General features: G+C 33.0%; 1 protein-coding gene across 1 annotated transcript; it reads right to left on the bottom strand.

The window, feature by feature from the left end:
- Positions 1–2: 2 nt before the first annotated feature.
- Positions 3–2,999, bottom strand: LOC149229795 (anaerobic nitrite reductase HB1-like). Its single transcript, XM_089378730.1, has 6 exons — positions 2,780–2,999; positions 2,334–2,655; positions 2,206–2,264; positions 1,982–2,096; positions 613–729; positions 3–309 (listed from the first exon to the last, which is right to left on the bottom strand). Exons 2-6 carry the CDS (start codon positions 2,526–2,528, stop codon positions 226–228), a joined length of 570 nt encoding a protein of 189 aa, XP_089234856.1. The 5' UTR covers positions 2,529–2,655; positions 2,780–2,999; the 3' UTR covers positions 3–225.
- Between the last annotated feature and the right edge of the window lie 9,511 nt (positions 3,000–12,510).

Genomic DNA, 12,510 nt, shown 5'->3' with positions numbered 1-12,510 from the left:
AATAATGAAGTTCCGTCAGGATTACCCCTCTACATGTAGACTTGACCTTGTCTTCAAACCCTGGCAATGGCCGTCAGCATTAGTGATGAGGATTTTCAAGCTTGATTATATTCAAGACCATAAAATCCATAAGCGGCGCTGACAGTGTAGAAGAGACTAAAATCCTGAGCATGACTTATTATATTTCATTATAACATCTCATCTAACTCATCATTGGGTATAGGCTTAATCCCAAGCAGTTTTCATTTCTAGAGACCACATGTCCGGAACAGCATCCTTAATAGTCTCGAGCAAGCAGAATTTAACAACCTGCAAAAGATTGAGATCAAAACAAATCATCAGCATTTAGAGGCCATTTAGCTGCACGGCCAAAATTTGTCCATTTCATGGAGAGTCGAACGCTGATGTCATTAAACTTCACGAAATCTTGCAAATTTCAGTATATTCTAAGCATTCTAGGGACGTACCTTAAGAGACAAATTTGTTGCTATAATTTAAGTTTCTCTTAGGCTTTACTCTAACTTAACAAAAATATCATTCTTTATGAAATGGGCTTAGTTTTTAAATCAAATTAACGAAAAAACCCTTCATGAGATTTTGCTCTGCACTTACATCAAAATGTTCATCAAGTACTCCATATTTAAAATGAAGCTTCCCCATGTCCTTGACGTTTGATTCTGAGAATGTTGCCGTTCCTTTCTCTCGTAGTTCAACGGCAGATTCACAAGTCTGCAATATCATAACAGTAAGATTCATGAAGATTTTATGTTGTTATCCCTACTTTATACCAGAGAGAAGAGTACATGTTGTTGTATTCTACATTCGGGTCTATATCTACTTAAAGTTGATCAAAGCCAGTCATATGCCATGACTCAAATGTGAAAAAAAAAGAAACACGATCCCAACAAAGGTAAAGATATAATACAAGGATACAGTAGTCAAGAAACAAATGCAGAGACATAAACAATTACTAAGAATTAGCATCCTTTCAACAAAGCTTCTTAGGTGCAGTGACAGACTCTGAAGCACTGTTGAACATATATTTGTTCTTGCTGCAGTGCTTCTTAGATGCAAAGAAAGAATTTGTCTCTGCATGTAAGAAGCCCTCCTGAACTTTTCGTTTGTGGTTTTATTTCTTTACTGCTTTGTCTGTCCAATAGATCCATGCGATATTTTTTTTGTACAGTGTATATATTGCACAGGTACTGTAGTGAAGAAACATATGCAAAACAGAAACAGTTACAACAATAATTAATATATGTCTAGGAGTGCTTCGTCGATGCAGAAAGAGTCTTTGTCACTGCATCTAAGAAGCACTATTGAACATATAATACTTCTTTCTGTAACTGTTTCTGTCTCTGCATATCATGTTTCTTTACTTCTGTGTCTGTGAAAGATAGACCATTTACAAAAAAGCCAAAATCCCAACACAGGCAAGAATCTATTGCACAGACATAGTAGTAAAAAGCAAAACTAGAGACAAAAATAAATTACAACAACAATTAATATCTGTTCAGCAGTGATTCTCAAATGCGAAGACAGAGTATTTAATCCCTGAATACGAGAACCCCTGCCGAACAGATAGTTCTTCTTGCCATAATTGTTTTGGTCTCTAGATTTGGTTCTTTAATATTATCTGTGCGATAGACACTTTCCTGTGTTGGAATTGTGGTTTTTTCGACACGGTCAGAAATCCATTCGAATATGAGAATACAATGTGTTATAGAATTAGAAGCAACACATATCCACCAATACCCCTGTCTATTTCGTTATAATGCCAGTCTGGCCTCGTCTAGAATGCATATAGCTTGGATATTTGTTTCCTTAGTTCTGTTACATATTGTAATCCGGTATGAAAGTGGGCTGCTGTTTTGTTTTTTTAACAGAAGCAAATTTAAACTTTATATAAATAATTCTGGCTACACTCATTGACAATAATCTTAATAAAACTTACTATTTTGAAAACTTGAATAAGTCTTACCATTTTGAAAACTGTGATAGCATGCGCCTTGAGCTTTGCATTCTTTTCGATTGGGACGTCAGTATCATGTAAAAACGAGAATAGCCGTTTGGCTGAAGGCGCAATCTCAAACACTCTGTAACCAAATAAACGTTTTGCATTACTCAATGGCTTTTTATTGTTTTATGGAAGAAGATTTGCTGAAGGGAACACACAGATTGCCGCGATTGCTAATACAAAATTACGTGGACGCGTTCGTTACTGCTCGATGCTCTACACTCGTGAATTTCCCGTTGCTCACTACCTGAAAAATCATTGCCATTAATAATTCAATGGTCAAGGAAAATTATATTAGACGTGTTTTTGTAATTACCTGCAGTTGATCTCCCAAATTGATGACAAAGGCGTTATCTATGAGTTCTACAGAAACCCATTTTCCATTTTTGAATACTTGCAAGCCATTAACATCGCCTTGCATTAGAACAGTGATGCCACCGGCGTCTGAATGGCCTGTTAAACCAAGCGTAAGATCTGGGTTTGGGCATGGAGGATAGTAATTCACAGTCATAGCTTGGCTGTGTTTTCCAAAAATTCTTTTCAAGTAATCAGAGCTGAGACCTAGAGCTTCAGAAATGGAAGCCAGCAATCTTAGAACCAGTGCTCTCACTTCTATAGCATATTTACTTGCAATTTCTCTGTAACAAAGGAATAGACAAAATAAATTTTCGGTTTTTATTGAGCTAACCCTTTATATGTTATTTCAAAGGTTTTATGAAAATTTGTAGATGATTACCTGTAAGAAAATTTGTAGATGATTACCTGTAAGCTGTAGGCTTTTCAGGCCAAGAGCCTATCACTTCTTCCAGAGGATGACATGGATGCACCAGATAATCTTTCCAATTAAGGACTTCTTATTTAACACTCTGCGTTGGGTCCTCTGAGTAGAGGCATGCTCGGTCTTCCACAGGCATTTCGAAGAATTCCTTGGCAATTCCCATCATGCTTTTCATGACTGCCTCTGGCACGCCATGGTTCACAATCTGGTACCAACAATATATTAGAAAACCTAAATTCGATGAAGTATTATGCATATCTGGAAAACCTCCACACCAAAAGCATGCAGAACATCTGTTGTTTTCTGCGGTGGCAGGTGGCTTTGCCGTGCCAACCAAACATGGCAGATGGCACGTCCCTGGAACCAGTAACCCGGCATCCACCGTACTTTATAAAATAATTTCCCGAACTTTATTACTTTGCATAAAATAACTTGATCGGCCTTCGTTTTAAAATACTTAGGATAAAATAACTTACACTCACCAGGCAGGCAAGGCCGGCAATAAGACCTCCAAATAGAAACATTGGATAAAAATTGGTTGAGTCTAACATTTTTTTTTAAAACATAGGTTTAACCTCAAATGTACGGTTAATATTATTCGGTCAAAGTGAATTAATAGGAAGTCAGCAATCGATCGATTGCTATAGGATTGCTATAGTCCAGGCAGGGACTAATAACACAGAAGTTTTTCTTATTGAAAGTTTGTGATACATCATTATATGTGACTCCAAAGGTGCAAATATTAATATAAATTATTGATTATTTATATTATTTATGATTTGAAATGTATTATTACATGCTATGATTAGAATTATGAAATTTGAAATGTATTATGGGATGAATTATTTATATATTATTATATATTTATAATTAATAATTATAATAATATTTTAAAATAAAATTATAATTTAGTTGTTTTTAATGTCTTTTTAATTATTTTGATAGGTATGTTATTTCAAAATAGGTTTTTGTCAATTTTTATATGATAATACTTTAGAATATTCATATTAATATTGAAAGATCAAGTGAGGGATCAAATCTCTCAAGTTGCACACCTCTTTTTTTTGAGTGCAAAATTTGAGGAAATGTTTGCACCTCTAGAGATTTGATCCTTTGGGTGTTTGATAGATATGGAGTTAAGATGGGTCTAGATTGATTTAATTCTTATTAATTATGATTAATTATAATTATAATTATGATTTTAATTTTATTTAATTTCACTAAGTAAAAAATGTTATATATATATATATATATATATATATATATATATGAGACATTACAACATTTCTTCCATACTAGGCTAGAAAGTTTCTTTAGGCACAATAAGCCATTATATTGATGGTATTGGCCTATGGTATTCCAACAAAATATATTTATAGATTAAGAATTTCCATGGTAAAGTGAGGATGAATTTTCATGATTAAAAATTTCATTACATATTTTTTATGTTTTATATATTTTTAACTCATCTATTAATTCTTTTTATAATTAATAATTTTAATAATAATAATTTAAAATAACATTATAATTTAGTTAATTTTTATGAATTTTTAAAATCTAGGCAATGTGAGGTGTATTATGGGGTAATTGTGATGCTATCAACATTTACCAACCATTTAACTTATGTGGTTGCACTAGTTTTAGTAGTGTGAAATGTATCATGAAGTAAGTGTTTCAATAGTTATTATGAATTGATTCCTAATGTTTTTTACCAACCACTTAATTTATATAGAAGTGTTAGTTTATTTAATAATTATGTCAATACATTTTTCTCTTCTAAAATAAGACTTTTATAATTTTAATTTAATTATCAATAATTATTATATGGATGTCATGGATGTAATGTGCACCTAATATTTTTAGTAGTAGTCATAGATAGGTTGAGACATATCTCAAAGGTAGTTATGCCTTTTTTTCCCTTTAAAATAAATCTATTAGTTAAAAAAGTATATAAATATGAGTGTTCATTTTTTGGGCACGTGGTATTAAGAACCCATGGTATTGGTCCATGGTATCAGTCCATGGTATCGTAACAACTCTTATTTACAAGTTAAGAATCTTCATGATAAAATGTAAGTGAAATTTCATTATTAAGAATCTTGTTACATAAATCTATATAGGTTTAACTTACATAATTTATTTTATAATTAATAATAATTTAAAATAAAATTATAATTTAATTAATTTTTCTATTTTTTAATTATTGGTAATGTGAGATGTATTATAAAAGCAACATAGATCCATTTTAGTTGTAGATCTATCACACACGGAGAGGGATACAATCTATTTTCACTTTGAAAGAGGTTTGCACTTTAAGAAATTTGATCCCTCTAGGCAGTTGGTAGGTCCAAAGTTAAGATAGATCTAGGTTGGTTTAATTATTAATAATTGATAATTATAAGTATTAATTTAATCATTTATTATTCTTTATTTTTATATAATTTGACCCAATTGAAATGTTTTAATTATTATATTGTTTAATTTATTTTTATATTTAATTTATTTATTTTTAAATGAATTAAATTTTAAATTTTATTGTTATGTACACTGAACAAGTCAAATTGATAACATAACATAACCTTACAACATCTCTTCCATATTGGGCTCGAGAGGGACTCAATAAGTGCTTTGTTGCTTATTTACATTTATAAACCATTCAATTTATAAAAATTAATTAATTTTAGTTCTTTTATATAATACACATTTATTAGTTATTTTTCTTATAAATATCAATTTGATAAAAAATGTATTAAATTATTTAGGTGTTCACACTCATATTTATGTGATAGTTATTTTCTTATATAATATATTTATTACTCATTTATGTAATTATATTAATATTTCTTTTATCTAAATTTTATAATATATTATGAACTAGCTTAGATCCATTAACTTCGGATCTACCAAGGGCCAAGAGGGATCAAATCACTTTTTACTTTAAAAGAGATTTTCATCTCAAGGTATTTGATCCCTCAATACTCTTGGTAGATCCGGAGTCATGATGGATATATGATGGTTTGATTTATATTCCACATGAATATCATGGGTTATTTTTATCTTTATTTTTACAAATTGTTTTTAATTTTTAATTTTTAATTTATTTTATTTTGACCAAATTAATTTTTTTACATTACATTACATTAATTTTTTTTATCTATTTATTTATTTATTTATTATTATGTAATTTGACTTAGTCAAAATGTTAAACATACTTTATAACATCTGTACCATACTAGCCTGGAGAGTGTCTCTCTAGGAAAAAACAATTAAACAATTAATTATTTTTTATATGAATAATGTTTATCATGTAATAATCAACACTGTATTATTAATTATTTAATTATATAAATTTTCTTTTAATCTAATTTTTATAATATATCATGAAAAAATTATTATTACAAGAATGATGAATAATCAACGAAAATGTATCAGCCAAATACATTAATTATCCATTAATGTATTGTAGCTTATTTAGTAAATTTAATGTATATTTTTTTATATCAAGCTCAATTTTATTGACAAGTTTGTTTATTTTGTAATGGAGCTTCTAGAATCTTAATTTTATGTGGATGATTTTAAGCTCCACATAATAATCTAAATTATTCTTATTAGTATTCACAAATCAAAGATTAATATTTATCTTCATGGTAGTTATACATTTTTTACACAATCAAGTAAATTGGTCAATTAAAAAACTCTCATGAGAACAAGTGTAATATGAAATGGGTTATAGTTTTATAGGTTTGTAGCATTGATAGTTGGTCCACGGTATTATAAGAAATCCGGTTTAATTATCTTTTATGATTTTTTTTAAATTTTAGTAATGTAAGATCTATCAACAAGTAACCATTTTTATACTTTATCATTCATTGATGTTTTTCCTTGTTTACTAACTATTTAATATATATAACTGTACAATTTTACTAGTTAGTAACTTCACTGATTGTTTAGTTGGTCTAATCTTTCATTTGGAGTAGTTAGTAACCTAATTGATAGTATGGTTTAGGAAATCTTGAATTTTTGGAGGTTTGCAGGTTGTATAGATGCTCACAAGCAAGCATGTGATCATTCCATTTTTTATTTCACAAGCAAGCATGTAATCATTCCATTTTTTATTTTAATGCAAATGTGTTTTCATTTGTTTGTGTCATCTTGCATTTTTGGAGGTTTGGGCAGGTTGTATAGATGCTCATAGTCAAGCATGTGATCATTCCATTTTTTATTTTAATGAAAAGGTGTTTTCCAAATGAAAAAAATTGCAAAGATGTTTTTCTAACCACTCTCATTTCCTGACAACTCTGTTATTAGCCAAATAGTTGATGGTGTTGTGGAAGGCTCATTTAGTAGTGGGTACTTTGTGACATTTAAAGTGCAAGACGCAAGTAGAACCTTGTGTGGTTTTATTTTTAAGCCAAGAATGCCAGTTCCCTTTTCTAACATCGCATGTTGATAATTTGGGACTGGATAAGAGATTCCACCAAATAGGAGACCACTAAACATTGAAACAGGTTTCCATCTTAGCGATATTGATGAAGAACATGATTTCTCTCAGCAACAAATAGCCAATCACATTGAACATAAATATTGGAAGTAATTCTTCCATGTGTTTCCCTTGAGAGTTACCAAACGTCAATCTAGAAGTTGTTGTTTCCAATGTATGAGCTGTAATTATGATATAGAAGTGTGGAAGTCAGATATTTACATCCTATATATGTGTAACTGTTGTGATCAATAAAGATATCAAAAGTGTGTTTGGTTTTTTGTGTAATCGCTATCTGATTTCTCTCTATTTGCTAACATGGTATCAAACCTTGTTCTGGCTTAACTCCCTCAAGGGAGGGTCGGGAATATGTGAGGGATCCCGAGTCTTATTACTTATGCACATATTAGTATAGATGTGTGACAATTTATTTTTAGTGCGTTAGATTTGTTTTGTGAGCCTATGTGTAATCTAAATAGTTTTGTGGTGTTGAGGTATTATGATATGTTTGATTTCCAATAGAGTTGTGGAGATTTTTTTTTTGGTCTGGAGAAATATCTTATTCATGATTCAGATTATTATTTGTTTTCTGCCCACTACTTCCCATGTTTCATCTATTTGCATCATAGCTACATTGTCCAGGCTGACATCGATGCAAATCTAATTGAATACTACAACTGGAGAAAATTCGTGGTGGTCTCCACTGACAAAGACTATGGCACTAGCATTATGTCACCTAAACATAAACCATTTCAGTGAATTAAGGAAATATTTGGGCCATATCTGTTGAGAGGAAGCGAAGTCTGAAAATTTCATAAGCTAGATCAAGGATGCCTATGACAATAAATAGTGGGTTCACCTCATCATGGAGGTATGCATTGGAAAAGAATCTAATTAATATGAGGATCAAAGTTGATACTTGATATATCTTTCACCCATTGCATAGAGTAGCGATGATTTAGTCAATGCTTGGGAAGGAGTGAAGGGACCATACTGGACTCTATTTCTATGGTTTTAAATAAACCATTATTGTAGAGGTTATTAAGGTTGTTTATTTTGTTGTGTAATTATTAAAAAAAAACAAACAAAAAATGTGAGAGATCGTGTTGGTGTTTTTGTTTTTATTAGTTATAAAAGGGTTAGTGGTTCTTAAACTAGAATCCCCAGTGTCGAAAACATCATTTATTGTGTGTTTTTATTGGTTATAAAAAGGGTTGGTGGTTCTTAAACTGGAAGTCCCAGTGTCTGAAACATCAATTATTGCGTGTTAGTAAAGTCAAGTTGTTTGATCAAATTTTGAATACATTCAGTATCCATACCTCCATCTTAGCAACAAGCAGGTAGACGAAAGCGAAATATCCGACAGATGGTGGTTGGTCCATAGGATGATTAATTACTTGATGGCTCTTCTCGTGGAAGCCCCGACGAGCCAATGTGTCAATATTATTGATTTTGCAATGTTCATCAATGATGGTCAAAGGTGGTTACGTTTTAAATGGAGGTCAAGTGACAGGTCGAAGATGTGGTGGTGAAAGAGCATTATTTGCAAGATTCCTGAGTGGATGTGAGTGCTGATGAAGACCAATCAGACATTGATTATACTTGTTGTTGTATTATGTGTTTTCAATGTTTTCTATGTAAGAATAAAGGGAGGGTATTGGATGTAATGATTCAATGTGTTTTCATGAGTTTTCATTGAGAGTTCCCAAACATCAATCTAGAAGTGGTTGTTTCCTATGTATGAGTTGTCATGATCTAGGAGTGTGGAAGTCATAAATTTATGTCCTATATATGTGTAACAGTTGCAATCAATAAAGATATCAAAAGTGTGTTTGGTATTGAGTGTAATTTCTATTTGATCTCTCTATTTTCTAACAATACATACAGGAACCACTACCTTACATAGATATTACTGAGCCTATCTTCTCTCCACTGTAGCCATTCCTCGCACACTATGTTAGACGATGAAGAGATAATCCCAAACTTTGGAGATTATCGTGAGTCAGAGTTGAATGATGCTCAAAAAGCTAAGGAGGCATAGAGACATGTTGAGTCACTGCACTTGTTCTCTTCACTGGCCAGGGAGGTGGTTAGATCTAGCCTTTGTGGGAGGCATAATAGCCTCCTTCGCACATATAAATGGTTGTGTGCACTTTTTAAATGGTAGCTAGCCATCATTTTGGATGTGACAGGGAAACTAATAATTTGTGAAATTTTACTCACTATTTTATTATTTAAAAGTTCGGTGAATTCTAGCTCTACCATGTTGTTTCAAGAAGTGCTTCCATGTATTCTATTTACTGATGTGTGAAATTTTTAGATGGTAACCAACCATTTAAATTTATGCCACACATAAACTAACATTGTGCAATTTTACTCAATATTTTATTATTTAAAAGTTTGGCGATCTTGTAGCTCTGATATGTTGTTCCATGAAGTGTTTTGTATTTTTTTTACTTATGTTTGGCTTGCTAATAACTTTTTACATTGTTCCATGATGTGTTGTCATTAACCGTGTATGCTAATTATTTCGGAGTTGGGTGATCTTCTAGGTCTGCCATGTTGTTCTATGAAATGATGTCATTGTCTGCGAATTCCATATGTTTCTTTTTTATAAGAGCTTAGTTTATGTTCTTTTATAAAGTGATATTATTTTTTGTGATAACGATGTTTTTTTTTTTTAAGGAACGAATAGAATTTCATTATAATGACTGGAAATGGGCCAGGTCCCTTACAAAATTTAGACTTGCTCTATATGAATCTTCCCTCCCCTTACATTGAGTATGGACCTTATTTCTACCCCTATTATTTACATATTTTCTATTGGGAAAACTATAGCTATATATTATCCAAAAAGCTCCTGCATATCCTATATAATGATATTGCATAAATGGAAATTAAAACAAACACAATCAACTACTGATAGTCTCAGCATCATCACCCGCAAACTTGCCCAAAGACTTGTTCATTTCCTCCATTTCAACCTTTTCTTCTTCCTAAACCTTCGCAGCAACAACAAAAACATCCTCATTGTCTTCTAGATCCCTCATAGCAGCCTCCTCGACATTTTCAGCATTTATGGCCGATGAATTTCCAACCTCGAACACTTCCTTTAAAACTCCAACCATGGTTGTCTCCACCTTGATTTCGATATAATCAACCTTTTTTTGGACACTCAAAACATCCATGCACAACTTTCCATGGTTTTTTGCATTAGTTCCAAGTATTTACGTAGCCCAGATAATTGGGCATAAATGACTGCCATGTTTTCGTTCAATTCTTTGACAATTTCCTTAACCACTTGCTTGCAATAGCTCTCCATCAGGAACTCAACTCTTACATGCCCTGTGCCATGGACAGACCCTAACGTTCGAGGACTGGATTCTCCCCCACTGCCATTTCTCACAGATGACATTTTTCCAGCAAGACACTTCTGCACAATGAAGATCTTGTGATTAACTGACTAGAGCCAGCTGAGGTATATAATGACCTGATCCATCCTGACATTCCTCCTAAGCATGTTGTTCATAAATGTGAAACAATACAGAGTCTTGTAAATTCCTATTACTTCCATGTTTTCCATCGTCTGAAACCAGAATTGAGTAGCGATGGTTCCTTCATCCCCAAGGGAATGATTTTTATTGCAAATTCCAGGAAGAAAATGATGCCACATCACCCACCTATCCACATACATGAATTGGTGTCCTACAACACCATAGGTATGAATTAACTCAGCACCTAGTAACCCTGTATCCAAGATATAGCGAAGGTACCTCAAGGGACTATCCTTCTTAACTACCATCTCACTGAGAGGCCTTGGAGAGTTGGCCTCATTAATTGCTTTCTTAATGCTCTGAAAAACCGTACCCCTAGGACACAAACTGTCAATAAGCCTTTGATCATGATACAGGTGGATATTGGTGGCCACCCGCCTATTCCACCTAGACCCCCCAGTCAATTTCATCTATTTCCTTGTTTATTTCAGCATTTACTATTTTTAGTAGTTTTTCCGGTCCTAAACTTTCAGAGCAGTTTTGACCCCCTAAATAGAGTTTTTTGGGGTACGCAATAGGCCCATAGCCATATGTAAGGACCTATGCCGAAACCTGTAGTAATCAGAGAGACCTTTCCAACAAGGTGTCGTATGCACCAAACGGAGATAATATGACCAAGTTATGACCTCGGGAAGTTGGTTGCCCAACTAACCCCAACGAGGCCCACAAACTCTTGGTGTTACATCTCCTAAGGTTAGGGTTTTGGTTGTTTAGGTTTTTCTCATGTTTTCCAATAATAAATATACCCTAAAGCCTCATTGTAACATAGTTCAGAGGCATGTAGCTGCCACATCTCTTCTCAGAGATAATCTGCCATCGCTCGAGCTATCTTATTTCCATTTTGTTTGTAAGCATAGTTCAGTATTTTTCTATTAATGAAATGAATTGTTTTTCTCATGCATCTCTACGTTTATGATTATATCTGTAATTTTTCGCATTCTTATTTAAGTTCGATCAGTGGTATCACAATAGTCTGCTCTTTCTCTGTTTTTCTTTGCATGTCCCCAACGAGGTCAGGGTATAAGGATTTAGGGCTTGATCTAGTTCAACCATTGCAAGATCAACCTCACAAAACCTGACAACCTCCCATGGAAAAAGGAAAAAAAGATGAGGGGGTAGGGGAGCCTTTCAAAATGTTGCTTGAGGAAGCGCTCGATTGGTAGAGGGACACGATGATGGACAACTTTGCCTAGATCCTTCGATGACTATCAACAGGCGATGCATCTTCATCCATAATCCACTCTGGAGGTGCCACTCATTTTAGGGTACAAGTTAACTTCGATATTCCCATATTCGAAGGCCTAATAATGCAGGCATCATAGATAAATGGTTAAATATATTGGAAGGATATTTTTTAATTCATGATTTTTCCAATTGGGAAAAGATTGCTTTTGCACTTCTTAAAGCCGCCTCACACATCAAGGATTGGTGGTTAACCTACTGTGAACAAAACGATGAGAGTGAACCCTCGTTGTTTTCAGCCAGAACCACTTGGAATTATTTCCGAGATGTCATCAAGGAACAATATTACCATGTTGCGAGCTATGAAGACAAATTCATAAAGTGGACTATGCTACGGCAAGGGACCAAGATGTGTCAAAGTTCACAAATAATTTCCATACCCTTCGCATGAAGATCAGTATCAAGGATACTGAGTGGAATTTGGGCTCAAGTCCCGCAA

The sequence above is a fragment of the Pinus tabuliformis genome, chromosome J (genome assembly GCF_031772625.1).
Source record: "Pinus tabuliformis cultivar Carrire ecotype Pingquan chromosome J, CPIR1, whole genome shotgun sequence".
Taxonomy (NCBI): domain Eukaryota; kingdom Viridiplantae; phylum Streptophyta; class Pinopsida; order Pinales; family Pinaceae; genus Pinus; species Pinus tabuliformis.
The sequence above is the reverse complement of the archived record's forward strand: the minus strand, read 5'-3'. Positions and strand labels throughout refer to the sequence as shown.

Coding starts and splice junctions, on each gene's coding strand:
- LOC149229795 (XM_089378730.1), bottom strand. CDS start 2,528: ATGACTGTGAATTACTATCCTCCATGCCCAAACCCAGATCTTACGCTT. Junction 2,265..2,333: donor ATTTGGGAGATCAACTGCAG/GTAATTACAAAA, acceptor ATGATTTTTCAG/GTAGTGAGCAACGGGAAATT. Junction 730..1,981: donor CTATCACAGTTTTCAAAATG/GTAAGACTTATT, acceptor ATGATATTGCAG/ACTTGTGAATCTGCCGTTGA.